General features: G+C 50.6%; 1 protein-coding gene, 1 long non-coding RNA gene and 1 pseudogene across 14 annotated transcripts; 2 read left to right on the plus strand and 1 right to left on the minus strand.

Annotated features, from left to right (window-relative positions):
* Window positions 1-5: 5 nt before the first annotated feature.
* On the plus strand, window positions 6-14,672 carry CCDC51 (coiled-coil domain containing 51). 13 transcript variants are annotated; one of them, XM_063610268.1, is made up of 4 exons: window positions 6-400; window positions 6,025-6,210; window positions 12,973-13,137; window positions 13,678-14,672. In XM_063610268.1, the coding sequence occupies exons 1-4, from the start codon at window positions 377-379 to the stop codon at window positions 14,434-14,436; spliced, it is 1,134 nt and encodes a 377-aa protein (XP_063466338.1). In that variant the 5' UTR covers window positions 6-376; the 3' UTR covers window positions 14,437-14,672. The 13 variants fall into 13 exon arrangements, with proteins under 13 accessions (XP_063466338.1, XP_055134377.1, XP_055134388.1 ...); XM_055278402.2 differs by lacking the exon at window positions 6-400 and adding an exon at window positions 11,839-12,037 and having other exon boundaries at window positions 6,020-6,210; XM_055278413.2 differs by lacking the exons at window positions 6-400; window positions 6,025-6,210 and adding exons at window positions 6,734-6,792; window positions 11,718-12,037.
* LOC129482532 (uncharacterized) lies at window positions 2,447-6,679 on the minus strand. Its single transcript, XR_008657752.2, has 4 exons — window positions 6,575-6,679; window positions 6,429-6,484; window positions 6,259-6,346; window positions 2,447-2,804 (listed from the first exon to the last, which is right to left on the minus strand). It is a non-coding gene; the product is annotated as an uncharacterized lncRNA (long non-coding RNA).
* Window positions 14,673-15,448: 776 nt separating the features above from the next.
* Window positions 15,449-15,517, plus strand: LOC129461078 (uncharacterized; annotated as a pseudogene).
* Window positions 15,518-15,950: the final 433 nt, after the last annotated feature.

The raw sequence follows: 15,950 nt of genomic DNA on the forward strand, positions 1-15,950 counted from the left end.
ACACCCGGCCCCGCCCGGTGTTCAGAGGTCCACGGCCGGGATTCGGCAGGTTTGCTGCAAGGACTCAGTGCGGCGCGACCCGTTACCGGAGAGGCGGGTCGGAGGCGCACCAGCTCCGCCGCGCGGGTGGCTTTGCGCTCCCTCCCTGGCATTCCGTGGAGGAGGGCCGCGCCGGAACAGCTTGCCCTAGCATTCACGCGTGTTGCGTTTGAGTCGAGCCAGGCAGCATTCAGGGATGTGGTCTCCGTGACCTCGCTTTCCTTCTGCCGCCAGACCCACCTCCCACAAACCCCGAGGCTTTCTTGAGGAGAGTGTAATTTGTTGGGTGAGGAGTACTAATACAGCTGTCGTGTACAGACATCTTCGGGTATAGTGAATGTTTCCCATGTGTACATTTGAGGTAGGCCCAGGGAGGAGGAAAGTCCAAGGAGGAATGATGTTGGAGCTGTTCTTGTGTGGGAGGGGGTGGGAGCTGCTCAGGCTGTTAACATTCATTCCTCTGAGTGCTGGAGTGTTTTTTTTCCTAAGCCCTGGTTGTATAGAATAGGGCTCAGGAGGTTAAGAAGTCCCCCTGTAAATGGCACCTGGGCTGTCCTACAGGTTGAGTCAAGTTAGCAGGATAGAGGGGTAGGAGGCTGGCACATAAGACTAACACGAGAATTCTACATTGAAAGGGAGGCCACACAAAGGCCAGGTAAGAGTTACCTGTGGCGAACAGAGGTAAAGCTTCACAAAGGAGCAGCAATTTGAGGTGGGCTTGCGTGCCTGACAAATTTTATTGGGCAGCTGTGGTGTGCAGAACAGTTAGCCGCAATAGAGAATTTGGCAATGGAGAGTAACAGGAGCAAGACTCTTTCAGCCTTACCTGCTCAGTGCCAAACTCCACCTGTGAGTGTCCTAGGAATGTTTGTGAAGGCATTAAATAAAAAGAGTAAATGAAAAAGAGAGTGCTATCAGGGCCTACAATGTCTAAGGAGTTTAAAGTTTTTTGGAGCAACTGGTAGTCTCCCTCAGATGGCTTCCCAAATGTTGCATGCTTAATTGCTGCAGGACTCTGGTCCTGGAGACAGGACTGTTCATTTGTTAAAGAGGGATAGGTTCCACCAAGTAACTTGCTCTCAGGAACAGTGTGCATCACTGGTGCTCAGGTTTGTTTTAGCAGCATACTGCTGGGTGCCAGCTGGCAAGGCCCCATAGGGAATGCCTGAAGCCTACTGAAGGGTGCTACTGGCTGTGCAACTTTCTGGAGAGGACCAACACAGGCTTCCCCCTGCCCTCTCTCCCGCGTTAATATGTAGTACATTAATCATGAAAGTTTTCAATATTCTAAAACCTAGTTTTGATTTAGCAAAGTCTCATAATGGTTCCAGGGCTCTTTGAAAATACATTCTCAGAGAAAGCTGAGCATTATTAATATAGTTGTATTAAGGGCCTGGGAGGGAAATCCAAATACTTGTGCTTCTGATTTTTTTTTTTTTTTTTAAATAAATACAGGGTCTTGTTCTGTCTCCCAGGCTGGAGTGCAGTGGTGCGATCTTGGCTCACTGCAGCCTCGAACTCCTGGGCTCAAGTGATCCTCCCACCTCAGCCTCCCAAATGGCTGGGACTACAGAAATGCATCACCACACCCAGCTAAGCGTTTTAAAACATATTTAGCATACATTACGGATGGTCCCTGTCTTTGCATTTAGTGAGGGGCAAGCAGTAGGTATGCCTGGGACTCCAGTCCTGGGCAGCAGGAGGTAGAGTGAGCCCGTTTTGCCTCACCCCCAACCTCTTGCCTGGCACTGGCACCCCCTCCATCCACCACCAAGTGGGCTGGGGCTTCCCGCAGTTGCTGCCCTGGACCTGTTTTGTGCACATGGGGACTTCACTGCCAGCAACTTGGAGGATCATATAATTTGCCCTGCCCTGCCTCTTCCACAGTAGAGAAGTTGCTTGACAACACTGTTCCCTGGTACATACACCAGTGCCTGCATATAGCAGACGCCTTACATGAACAGATGAACAAGTCTCATCAAAACATACAGCAATTTGGATGTCACAACATAAAGATGGGTTTTCTTTTAAAAGCATAAATTCTGGTCAGGCACAGTGGCTCATGCCTGTAATCCCAGCACTTTGGGAGGCTGAAGCAGGCAGATCACTTGACGTCAGGAGTTTGAGACCAGCCTGGCCAACATGGTGAAACTCCCCTCTACTAAAAATAGAAACAATTAGCCAGGCATGGTGGCGGGTGCCTGTAACCACGGCTACTTGGGAGGCCAAAGCAGAATAGTTTGAACCTGGGAGGTGGCGGTTGCATTGAGCAGAGATCATGCCACTGCACTCCAGCCTGGGTGAGAGTGAGACTCCACCCCCTCCCCCACCAAAAAAAGTGCAAATTCTTCCACTAACCTCATGTAAGGTATTCTGTCAGGTATACAACCACACAAGAACGCCATCCTTTCAAATGAGTTGATTTAATTTCAGGTGATACAAAGTTTAGGGTAGAACAAGGACCAAAGAGCAGACTGGCAAGATTCTGAGCTGGTTTTACTTTAAATTCAGTTACGGTAGGAATGACTTAGTGAAAACAACTAAAGAGATGATGAGCCACTGTAAGATTTTTTTTTTTTTTTTTACAAAAGTTTATTCTTAAATGTACAACAGCTCCAAGACAACACTTAATTCAAGCTATACGTGGCAAAAGATGTTATGGCAGGGAATAGAAAGGTTTAAATACGGATGAAATAAAGGGTCACCATCTCCTCAGGCACAAGGAACAGGTTACTTTTTGCCAGATTTCTTAATTCCACCTGTGGCTGCAAAAGAAAAATAGTCACAATTAGGGAAAAATATAGTTCTTATGGTAGAAGCCCCATGGGCCTGCTGTGGACCTTAGTAAAGCCTGGCTTTTGTATTGGGCATTCACTTTAACACAAGCATGGACAGCAGCTTCACTGATACTGTCTGTTCTAGGTAAAGGAAAAATGAGGATGAGACAGAGTACAAGCAGTGGCTGGCTGTGCACTGGTCTAGATCTACACTTCTGTATACTTCACAGATTGGCTTATTTAATCCTCATGCCATAACCCATTTTACAGAAAAAGGAAGTCTTTTTTTTTTTGAGATAGATTCTTGCTCTGTCACCCAGGCGGGAGTGCAGTGGCACGATCTCAGCTCATTGCAACCTCCGCCTCCCGGGTTCAAGCAATTCTCCTGTCTCAGCCTCCCGAGCAGCTGGGACTAGAAGCCCTGGCTAATTTTTGTATTTTTAGTAGAGACGGGGCATCACCATATTGTTCAGGCTGGTCTCGAACTCCTGACCTCAGGTGATCTGCCTGCCTCAGACTCCCAAAATGCTGGGATTACAGGCATGAGCCACCGACCCCAGCCCCCCCCCCCCCTTTTTTTTTTGAGATGGAGTCTTGCTTTGTCACCTAGGCTGGACTGTGGTGGTGCAATTTTGGCTCACTGCAGCCTCTGCCTCCCAGGTTCAAGCGATTCTTCATGCATCAGCCTTCCGAGTAGCTGGGACTAAAGGCGCACGCCACCATACCCAGCTAATTTTGGTATTTTTAGTAGAGATGGGGTTTCACCATGTTGGCCAGGCAGGTCTCGAACTCCAGACCTCAAGTGGTCCACCCACCTCAGCCTCCCAAAGTGCTGGGATTACAGTCGTGAGCCACCATGCCCAGCCAAAAAAGAAGTCTTATTGTTAGGTGCTGTCTAAGGTATGTGACAAGCCAGGATTCCAACCTGAGTTGTCTGACTTCAAAGTCCACATTCTTAACTGCCATGTTACACTACCTTCCATATTATGATCCTGGCACCTGGTATACTCTATCAATTTACAAATGACCATATATGTGGAACGCAGTAGGCGATTTAAGAAACAGCATAGGCCAGGCGTGGTGGCTCACGCCTGTAATCCCAGCACTTTAGGAGGCCGAGGCGGGCGGATCACGAGGTCAGGAGATCGAGACCATCCTGGCTAACACGGTGAAACCCCGTCTCTACTAAAAATACAAAAAATTAGCCGGGCGAGGTGGCAGGTGCTTGTAATCCCAGCTATGCGGGAGGCTGAGGCAGGAGAATCACTTGAACCTGGGAGGCGGAGGCTGCAGTGAGCTGAGATGTGCCCACTGCACTCCAGCCTGGGCGACTATTAAAAAAAAAAAAAAAAAAAAAAAAAGTGTAGGGTTACATATGCCTAATACAGGAAAGAAGATCCAAAGGGGCCTGACAAAATAAACCTTAAAATAAAAATTAGAGATGCTCAATGAGAAACAACTAGCATAGAGTTACACTAAGGACTGGTCTTTTCTCTATACACAATCACAGATTAAAAGAGGGTGCAAGATACCTTTTTTTTTTTTTTTTTTTTTTGAGACAGAGTCTCGCTCTGTCACCCAGGCTGGAGTGCAGTGGCGCAATCTCGGCTCACTGCAAGCTCCGCCTCCCGGGTTCACGCCATTCTCCTGCCTCAGCCTCCGAGTAGCTGGGACTACAGGCGCCCGCCACCGCGCCCGGCTAATTTTTTGTATTTTTTAGTAGAGACGGGGTTTCACCGTGGTCTCGATCTCCTGACCTCATGATCCGCCCGCCTCGGCCTCCCAAAGTGCTGGGATTACAAGCGTGAGCCACCGCGCCCGGCCTTTTTTTTTTTTTTTTTTGAGATAGGGTCTCACTCTATCTCCCAGGCTGGAATACAGTGGCACGATCCCAGCTGACTACCGCCTGAACTCCTGTGCTCAAATAATCCTCTTACCTTGAACTCCTGTGCTTAAGCGAGGCTGCCTCAGCCTTTTAAATAGCTGGGATTACAGGAAATGGGCCGACACCACCACCATACCCAGCTAATTTTAAAATTTTTCTGTAGACAGGGTCTCCCTTTGATGCTGTGAACTCCTAGCCTTAAACAATCCTCCTGCTTAGGCCTACCAAAGCACTAGGATTATGGTTGTCAGCCACTGTGCCTGGCCCCTTACACCATTCTGAGAAGGAATCTCAAGAGCTAGAATCTCAGTGCTGGGTAGGTAAACACTAATGGATCAAACCCACTGGGAGAGAGGTCTTGGGAAGCCCTGGATGACACTCGCACCATCCTTGTCTCCATCATGCCTAGTGGGGCTCACAGTGCTCAAATGGGGGCATAAACAACTGTGGAGGAAATAATCACTAGTTGGATTAATGTAAAATAATGCTTATGATGCACATAAAGTACTAGAACTGCTGGGCCTGAGAAATATTTTGAAGTGTAATGAATTCCTACTACATAAAAGATGTAAAAAAGGTGGAGGATTCAGTTAGAAAAGCATATGGAGCAACATCACACTGAAGAGCCTGGACTTTATCTTTTAGTCTAGGCATATCCAGAAGTAAAAAGACTCAGAAGGCAAAAGCATATATTAGAGATAATATAAGCAGTACAAAAAAAAAAAAAAAAAAAGTTGGCCAGGTGCTGTGGCTCACGCTTGTAATCCAAGCACTCTGGGAGGCAGAGGTGGGTGAATCACTTGAGGTCAGGAGTTCGAGACTGGCTTGGCCAACATGGTGAAACTCCATCTCTACTATAAATACAAAAAAAAAACTGGCCAGGCACGGTGGCTCACGAGGTCAGGAGTTCAAGACCAGCCTGGCCAAGATGGTGAAACCCCATCTCTACTAAAAATACAAAAATTAGCCACACTCCGTCTCAAAAAAAAAAAAAAAAAAAAAAAAATTAGCCAGGCGTGGTGGCAGGCGCCTGTAATCCCAGCTACTTGGGAGGCTGAGGCAGGAGAATCGCTTGAACCCGGAAGGTGGAGGTTGCAGTGAGCCAGGATCACGCCACTGCACTCCAGCCTGGGAGACAGAGTGAGCCTCTGTCTCAAAAAGACAAAACAAAACAAAAAAACTTCTAAGTCAAGTAAGGTTCAAACACTAGAAGGCAGTGAAATACGAATTTGGGGCAAAAAATTGCGTAAGACGGAAGACTGAAAAACTTAACTATGAATGTGCGTCTGAGGTAAATACATTTCAATGTTTCCGTTTCTGCAGCTCTTCCTAAGGAATGGAAGCCCAGACTGCCTGGGAGGCAGGAGACCTCGTTTCCACCTCCCGGCCTTTACTGCTGCTGCAAATCCGAGACTGGCTAGAGACCATCCGCTGCAGCGGACGTCGGAAAACGAGACCTCGCAGTTCAGGAGGGAGGAAAAAGACATGCCCACGCCCTCATCCCAACAGGTGCTCATAGCGTTTGGCCGGCTTGAGCTCCATTCGGCCCCCACTTACCTAAGGGCCCCTTCCCCGCGGCCTTCGCTTTTAGCTCCTCGAGTTTCTTCTGCTCCTCTTTTTGTTTCTGCTTGAAAGCCTTATCTTCCTGGGGAGAGGCAGAGCGTGTTCAACTCAGGCCTATCTCCCAGCCCCCGCGCACCCGCCCGTGCCTCCGCGCCCGCCCTCACCTCGTCCATCTCCTTGGCCTGCTTCTTGGGCTGTTTCAGTGGCTTCTTCTTGCCACCTGTGGGCGACACAAGCACGTTCGGCCTGCCCCTGCTGCCCGGTCCCCACCCCGTCGTCCCCGCAGTCCTCACCGTCCCGGAACACTTACCTTCGCGGCCGGACATGGCGCCTGCCGCCCCTTCCCCAGACCCTGCCACCGGAAACGGAGCGTCTGTCCCCACCCTCTGTCGTAGACAGCGAGACGGCCCCGCTGATTGGCTCCTAGTCAGGAAGTTAAACTCTCGCTACCGGATGCGGCACTCCAGGGGCGGGTACTAACAGGTCAGAGGTCAACTGAGCGGCAGACGCTCTGTCGGGCCGCGCCAGGTACGAGGAGATAGGGTTGTCCTGCTAGGCTAGAATCCGGAACCGCAGGAGGGGTACTTAACCGGAAGGCCCTGTGGCCGTGCGCGGGAAGAGCACTGCAGGTTGACAGCAGGGCATGTGCAAAGAACGTCAAGCTCGGCGCTTTCCTTGTACCAAGGAAAGCACAGCTTCGTGGAGGGAGATTAGGCGGGGAGATGGCAGAAGTGGACTGGAGTTGTATCACGTGGTCCTATAGCTTTGGAAACCCCTGTAAGGAGTTTGTTTTATAATATAGTCAGGGGTGCAGCAGTTTGCGAATTCTGTTTATTCATCTATGAAAATGGTCAAAAAAATTTATTTTGGTGATGGCCATACAACTCTGTTAATATACCAAAACTACTGAATTGTACACAATGTGTGAGTTATATGGTATGCAAGTTATATATCAATAAAGCTTTTTTTGTTTTCCCCCCGAGATGGAGTCTTGCTCTTGTCGCCCGGGCTGGAGTGCAATGGCACGATCTTGGCTCACTGCAACCTCTGCTTCCTGGGTTCAAGCGATTCTCCTGCCTCAGCCTGCCCAGTAGCTGGGATTACAGGTGCCCGCCACCATGCCCGGAAAATTTTTGCATTTTTAGTAGAGACGGGGTTTCACCATGTTGGCCAGGCTGGTCTCGAACTCCTGACCTCGTGATCCCCCCGCCTCAGCCTCCCAAAGTGTTGGGATTACAGGCATGAGCCACCGCACCCTGCCAAAGTTGTTATTTTTTTTAAATAACAGTGCTGAGCGCTGGGATGCTACAGTGTCCAGAGATTAGGCCGATGAGTACATTTTTTGCTGGGTATGTACTATAGGTACCAAGCTGAAATTCTAGTGAGTGAGACAGACTATAACCAAAGCAAATAAACGAGATACATATTGCAGGTCATGTGATATATGCATGGAAAAAATAAAGCAGAGAAAGTGGGTCAGGAGTGCTAGGGTGGGAGTGGGATGGCCATATCTGATAGGGTGCATGGGGAAGACCTCCCAAGGGGCTACTATTTGAGCGGGACTTGAAGAAGGTGAGGGAGCAAGCAGCACAGATAGCAGCTGTCGTGAAGACCCTGAGCTGGGGACAACTTGGTGCGTTCCAGCAACTTCAAGAAGGTCCGTGTGCTTGGAGTGGAGTGAGGAAAAGGAGACTAGTGGGAGATGAGGTCAGAGAGGAATGAGAGCCAGTGGGTAGGTTCCCTGTAGGCCATGGAAAGGACAGGCTTTTACCTTGAGAGAAGTGGGGAACCATTGTAGGGGTTGAGCAGAGAGACAATGGTCCCACTTGTGTTTGGAAAGGAACACTGACTGCTCGGCTGACAATAAGTTGCAGGGGCTGGAATAGAAGCAGGGTGACATCTGTCAGGAGGCTCTTGGGATAATCCAGGCTAGAGATGTGATGTGGGTCACTGGGACCATTTGGTAGCAGTGGCAGAGGTGACAGGAGGAGGGATCCTGGATTTGGAAAGCCAGGGGCATTTGCTGATAGATGGCTGTGAGGTGGGAGAGAAATGAGGAATCGGGTGATGCGAGGTTGTTGATCTGAATATTTGAACTTGGTATTGCTGTCATCCATGATGGAGAAGGCTATGGGAAAAACAGGTTTGGGAGGGGAAGATGAGATCCCCATTAGATTTTCAGGCAGAGATATAGGTTGGGAAGTTTGATAAATGAGTCTAGAACCCTGGGGAGAGAGGTCTGGGCTGGAGGAGTCAAAAGTATAGTTTTGTTTTTTTTAAAAAACAACAACTTTATTGTCATATAACTTGCATACCATATAATTCATGCAATGTGTACAATTCAGTGGTTTTATTATATTCACAGAGTTGTATGGCCATCACCAAAATAAATTTTTTTGACCATTTTCATAGATGATTTTTAAAACCACAGGACTGGATAAGAGAGGAGTCTGAGTGCCAAGTGCTGGGGTGCTACAGTTTCCAGAGGTTAGGCAGATGAATGGGGACTGACTGGAAACCAAGTGAAAAACGGCATGTGAAGGAGGAGCGGGTGAAGGCCAGATCAGAGGGAGATGGACGGAATCAGAGGAGGAGGAACAGAAACAGTGAATTCAGGCAGTCTGTCAAGGAGTTTGGTTATAAAGGGAACCAGAGAAATGGGGCAGTTGCTGGTGGGGGTGTCAGATCAATTACTGAGCAATGTCTCAGGAGAGAGGATTTGGAACCTGGGGCACAGGTTGGTTTTCCCTAGAAGCATGGGTTTTTTATCCTGAGGATCAAGAGAGGAGGTGGAAATGGGGCAGTTACTGGTGGTTGGGAAGATATGGTGGGAGTTTGTGGAAGTTCTCTTCCAACTTTTTATTATTTTCTTGATGGAAAATGAAGCAAGCAGACCATCAGCTGGAAGTGAAGATGAGGAACAGATGATAGAGGCTTGAGGAAGGGGCAGTTGGTAGGAGACAGCCATCTACATAGAGTGGGAGAATGGATCTGAAGGGGCAGGATTCCGAACTTGACCCTCAGGGCCCTGCTTCACCTATCCAGCCTTTCCATCCACTCTTCTCTGCTTTTGCTTTCCAGTTGCACTGACTGCCCTTCAGGTTTTGGGCGACCTCAAGCACTTTCCACCTTTTCTCTTTGCCAGGAACATTCTTCCCCTTGTTGGTTGGGGGGCCTGTGAAACATCTAAGTGGTGACATCCTGGGGGCTGAGAAATGGGGCCCAGGGTTGGGGGCTAGTGGGATGGTAGAGAGGCTGAGGGGAGGGACTAGAGTGGAGAAACAACTTGGGAATTATTGCCACGTTCCCTTATGAAGTCTCTGGTCACCCAGCTTACGTTCTAGTGAGAGAATAGGCAACACATAAGGAAATGTATCCATCAGGAGAAAAATAAAGCAGAGAAGGTAGCTGGGGAGGGAGTGGTCAAGGAAGCCTTACTGAGAGGTGATATTTGGGCAAAGATGAAGATGTCAGGGTGAGCCGAGTAGACTTGTGGAGGAAGAGTCATCCAGCTGGAGGAGGTGGCAGGGCACAGACCAACATGGTGGCTGGAGCAGAGTATGGCATTAGAAGGAAGAGGATGAGGGCTGAGAGGTCTCAGGGTTTCTTGGCCACCGCCAGGTGAAATGGGAGCTGTTGGGGGGATTTTCATCAGAGGGATGTAATCTGATTTTTGTGTTACAGAGCCTTGGGCTGCCATGTGCAGAACATGGGGGTGGGGGAGGGCAGGGGAGAAAGCCGAGATTGCATAGGAGACAGTAGCTGTCATCTCTGCCAGGAATGGGTGACCTTCCTGGGGTCTAAAAGTGGGCAGCTAGTAGAGGAGGTGCTGGGAAAGGAGGCTGAGAAGGTTGGAGGAAGCCAAGAGGGGCAGTGATGTTGGGAAGAGAGGGTGTTGAAAGTGGTGCCAGCCATGGCGGACACTGCATGCTTTGTCTGATGAAGGATACAGCTGCAGGGGTGTTATGGGGTCCCAGCCTATGTGTCGTGGGTGCTGGCCTTGAGGCCTGGGAGTCTGACTGGGCTGCTGGGGCCTGGATGGTATGCACCCTCATGGGCATGGAACCCAGCCTTATGAAGGGGGCGCAGGGGTTTGGGTGTGACACCAGCTTGGGATCACTGTCACAGTGAAGTTCCCTTCTGCTCAGCTCAGGCCCACTTTGCCCAGAAGACATGTTTCTACCCAACCAGCTGTGTTTTCAAAGCCGCTGAGCTTCTCCAAAGACAGTTCTTAGCACAGCATGATGGAGAGGAGGCTAGGGTGCTGTGGGGAGCCTCTGTCTCACATCACCTTCCATCAGGAAGCCCCTTTCTCTTCTGTATCTGGAGCTCCTTCAGTTCCTTCCTGTCTGCAGCTCCCTCTGCCTTTCTCTCTGTGGCCTGGTCTGTTGGCCACCAGGTGTCGCTCTCACAGCCAGGATCAGTGCTTAGGGACTTTGAGGTGTGGTTTGGCCAGAGGAGGGTGCTGTTGGCTCAGCTTTTTCTGGGAAAATGGGTCACCTGGCCACCTCTTTGGCGTCCTCAGAGTCACTGGCATTCTTGGGCTCAGGTGAGACCTGATTCTGGATAACAGGAGACCCCTGCTGTTCAGGTAATGAGAAGCAGGCCCAAACATCAAAGCAAGACAGAAAAGGGAAAGATGGGAGAAACCTAACCCGTTGAGCAATGGCAGGTTGGAGAGGAAAGAGAAAGCTTATGGAAGTCAAGAAGTGTGAGACTGAGAGTTGGTAGCCTGGAAAGTCTGGGGGCGGAGACGGATGGCACGAACCTAAGAAAAGTCCTCTGTGGCAAAAACAGTTTTGTTTTGTTTTTTTTGCCCCTGGAATTGTCTTAGAGGAGAGCTGAGAATTTTCTGTCTTGGATCACAAATGGCCTGTGTCCTTAGGTCCTTGCACAGAATTGAAACTCTGCTTCCCTTGTGCTGAGGCAGTCCTTAGAGAGTCTGGGGAGTTGGTTTTGAGACTGTTTTACAGAAATGATCCTGGATCTTAGTCTTCCTGAATTCCCCTGAGTTCCACAACATTGCAGGGAGTATTTATGCATCTTTGTGGGGCTTTGTCAGCATGTGTACAACTCTGTTTTCAAAACTGTCTTTGACATCAGAAACCTGGGCACCAGGATTCTCATTCAAGTCACAGCAGAGAGACCTGCGGGATGTAGGGGAGTGGGGAGCAGGGAAGGGTCAGCTTTGTGTGGCATGGTGGCGGGCACTGGAAGGTATGGTATCCTAAAGGCTCTTCCCCAACTGTGTTCCATTGTCCAAGAGCACCCAGGGGAGAGTCTGACCATCCTCTTGCCACAGGGGCCACAGTCTCTGGGCCCAACAGCATGGTGCTCAGTTTAGATGATTTGAGTGGCGATTAGTCTGTTCAGAACTGTCCCTAGGCCTCGAAACTGACTTATGTCCAGCCTTTCTCAGCTGTGAGCTGACCTGTCTGGCGTCCCCCTCACAGATCTCAGGATGATGGGGCGCAGCCCTGGGTTTGCCATGCAGCACATCGTGGGTGTGCCCCATGTACTGGTTCGGAGGGGCCTCCTTGGAAGGGACCTCTTTATGACCAGGACTCTCTGCAGCCCAGGCCCAAGCCAGCCTGGAGAGAAAAGACCTGAGGAGGTGGCCCTCGGGCTGCATCACCGCCTCCCAGCACTGGGAAGAGCCCTGGGGCACAGCATTCAGCAACGAGCGACCTCCACAGCCAAGACTTGGTGGGACAGATATGAAGAGTTTGTTGGACTCAGTGAGGTTCGAGAGGCCCAGGGAAAGGTGACAGAGGTGAGGAGGGGAGCTGGGGTGGCTGGCCCTGCCCTCTGACTTGGGTAATGTGTCAAACCAGTCACGTGGTGCTGGGTAGCCACATCCAGACTTGAGTTTGTCCTCATTTCTCACTTGGAAACCTGGGCTTGATGCTTCTGGGGTGAAGGTCTCCATGTAACTGTGCCACCTACTTTCCTTGAAAACAGTTACTGTGTACCAATAAGTCCCTGGCCACTAACATGCAGTCTGTGAGGCCAGCAAATACTTCCTTTGTGGACTGTTCGGGGATTGATGGTGAGTTACCTGGGCTTGCTGCAGTACTGTTACTGTATGTAATTACAACATCTTTTGTGAAGGTAGAGGGCACTGGGAAATGTCACAGTGTGAGGTGGAAAAAGCTGGTTGTGGTTGTCAAGTCCTTTGTGGTGGCAGAAATGCATTCTATCATCTCTGTTCCCACTCCTGCTTAGGCATGGAGTAGTGTAGTGAGGTGGGAAGTTCAGCTGGGGCTTTGAGACAAACAGTGCCATCTCTTTCCTTGGAGATTGTGAGCCTGGCTGAGCTGGTGTTTCCGGGTCTATAAACTGGAGTCCGCAGCAGTGATTTTCATGACATTGTTAGGAGGCCTAAATAAGGCAACACACGAGAAACAGCCTACCAACACAGGTTTGATGGACACAAATTGTGTGCATTGTTAGCTGTTTTCAAGTTTTTTCAGGGGCATGTTATTTCTGCTTGAATGGCTAAATCTTGTGATTCTGATGGGTGTGGCCCAAGGCTGCACTTTGAGCACCACTGGGTGAGCCAGGATTAGTGTCTAAGGAATTCTGTTTCCACCCTTTGTAGCTCACACCCCAGTGACCTCTTCTTAGCCACAGCCTCGCTGGGAATGCAGCTGAGCCTGTGTGGGTGTGGACGGAAGGTGCAGATGGCCTCTGGTTTTCTCTTTGCAGGCTGAGAAAGTGTTCATGGTGGCTCGAGGGCTTGTCCGAGAGGCTCGGGAGGACTTGGAAGTTCACCAGGCCAAGCTGAAGGAGGTGAGGGACCGCTTGGACCGTGTCTCCAGGGAGGACAGTCAGTACTTGGAACTGGCTACTCTCGAGCACAGGATGCTGCAGGTAGGCACCTCAGGAGGCAGCCCTTTTGCACCTGGACAGTGACCCTAGCCTGGCAGATCTAGGAGGGGCCAGGTGGGAACCTTGACTGGTCTGTAATCAGAGGCCTGGTATAGAGGTGAGCCAGAAGCTCCTATGGATGGACAGAACCCCAAGCTTCCAGAGCCTATCCATGTGCTTTCTTCTGGAGTACTGGGGCCAACTGTTCAGGGCAGCGTAGCCTGGGACTCAGAATGCTGAGGAAGGAGAAGTATGGAGGGGCTGGCCTCGGGAGTGCTGGACACTTCCCTTCGTGTAGACATAAGTGCACCTCTGGTCAAACCCAGGACTGCTCAGGTGGGACGATCATGCAACTCACTTTGATCACTCCCAATTCCTTTGCCCCTCTGACCCAGCCAGGTTGGTGCTACCTTCATTCATTCAGCATGGGTCTATGGAACATGTACTCTGCCAGGCACAAGGTAGTGAGCCATCTGCTTGTGGCTATAGCTGCAGGGTCACCTTGTGCCCATGTAATCCAGTGATATGGCTTTGCTTCTGCAGGAGGAGAAGAGGCTTCGCACAGCCTATCTGCGTGCAGAAGACTCTGAGCGCGAGAAGTTCTCCCTCTTCTCTGCGGCTGTGCGGGAAAGTCATGAGAAGGAGCGCACAAGGGCTGAGAGGACCAAGAACTGGTCCCTCATTGGCTCTGTCCTGGGGGCCCTGATTGGTGTGGCTGGCTCCACCTATGTGAACCGTGTCCGGCTACAGGAGCTGAAGGCTTTACTCCTGGAGGCACAGAAGGGGCCTCTGAGTCTCCAGGAGGCCATTCGAGAACAGGCGTCTAGCTACTCCCGCCAGCAGAGGGACCTCCACAATCTCATGGTGGATTTGAGGGGCCTGGTACATGCTGCTGGGCCAGGGCAGGGCTCTGGGTCACAGGCAGGTACTCCCCCAATCAGAGACAGAGATGTAGATGTCCTTTCAGCTGCCTTGAAAGAGCAGCTCAGTCATTCCAGGCAAGTCCATTCATGTCTAGAAGGCTTACGTGAGCAGCTTGATGGCCTAGAAAAGACTTGTAGCCAAATGGCTGGGGTGGTTCAGCTTGTAAAGGCTGCAGCACACCCAGGCCTGGTGGAACCAGCAGACGGGGCTATGCCCAGCTCCTTGCTGGAGCAGGGGAGCATGATCTTGGCACTGTCAGACACGGAGCAGAGACTAGAAGCCCAAGTCAACAGGAACACCATCTATAGCACCCTGGTCACCTGTGTGACATTTGTGGCCACACTGCCTGTGCTCTACATGCTATTCAGAGCCAGCTAACCCCTGGCCCCTCCTCCAGAGGGTCTGAGGCAATAGCTGTGAATGTGGATTTAGGTAGAGAATCATAGCAATGAAGTGAGCCTTTGGGGACGTGTACAAACTCAATCTGAAGGAGCAGCATCTGTGTGGCTCACCAGCAGGCACGCTTCGCTTTGTAGACAAGGTTCATTTACATTAATTATCAAAACTTTGTGCTAATGTCCAATTAAAATATCCTGTTTTATTATTTAAAACAATCAGACTGAGTTTTTTTCATTAAGAATCAAGATCTAAGACTTGAAGGTTGGGCCAGAAGTTGGGATAGTCACCTCCTTTAGTTCCTCTCTCATCTCTCTATCCTCTTCTGAACTGTTATGGATGCACTCCTGAGGCCTAGATTTTCATTTTGGATTTCCTGGCCTGCCCTCCAGTTACCTGAGTGTCCGGTGTCAGATGGCCTGGGAGTTCCAGCGAGTGGAACCTAGCCTGCTGCCTACTCATTGGTGACCATGGTTGCTTCCCATCTCCTGGATCACTTTCTCTACCATGTGGGGGAGAACTTCTGGTTCTAGTACTGGAGGAGTGATCAGAGGAGAGCAGGGAAGGGAGATTGGGGGAATGGTTGATAAATGTTGCTGGGGACATAAGTATAGGGACTGGTGGCCAATCTGGATCCCTGGTACAGAGAGTGCTTTGGGCAGCACTGGTGTGCCACGGGGGCTGGGTGCACACCCACACACAGCCCGGGGATATCTTCCACAGGCATAGGCAGAGCTCAGGACACCGGGAATGTGCATGGAGAGGCAGTGATGGGGAGGGGGGGTCTCCCACGGGTGGGAGGTGCAGTGGGGCATGTGTATGATCTCTTTTCAGAGGGGAACAGTGACCCTTGACTTCCTCGACTAAACGGCCCTGGGTGGCTTTGTGTGCCCTGAGTAAACAGGAGCTTTGGGCTGGTATTCAGTCCTGGTGTTGGAGTATTGGAAGTCAGGCACATTCCAGAGAACCCACTCCCCTTTGAGAGCGCAGGGTAAGCTTTGCGCGGTGGCAGTATCGTAGCCAATGAGGTCTATCCGAGGCGCGATTATTGCTAATTGAGAGCGCAGGGTAGCTGTACGCAGGGGGGCTGCAGGTGGGGGCTTGTTCACTGGTGCCTGTGCAGAGCTCTCAGAGCCTGTGGAGCCAGGAGTGTTTCCCATAAGGCATACTTTCTTCTTGGAGCCTGTGTTCAGTCTTGGGCAGTGAGCATGGCCCAAATGCCCCTCACCCCAGGTTCTCAGCACCTGGTCCCTCAGTCACTATCCTTGGTGAGTAATGGCTCCCCAGAATGGCATGGGATGGAAAGACCCCTGCGCTTAGAGTGTTCACATTCCTCATAGGGCAGGAGGTACTGTATCTGTGTACAGATGAAGGGGGTTGTGGGGTTTGGAAGTCCCAGTTTCCTCTGGGGTGAGATAGGTCCTGAAGGGTGTGTGCTTGGATGAATGGATTTGGGGAGGGAGGGATTCTGTGCATGTGGAGGGGGCTTCTACAAG

This window comes from Symphalangus syndactylus, chromosome 1, assembly GCF_028878055.3.
Source record: "Symphalangus syndactylus isolate Jambi chromosome 1, NHGRI_mSymSyn1-v2.1_pri, whole genome shotgun sequence".
NCBI classification, from domain to species: Eukaryota; Metazoa; Chordata; class Mammalia; order Primates; family Hylobatidae; genus Symphalangus; species Symphalangus syndactylus.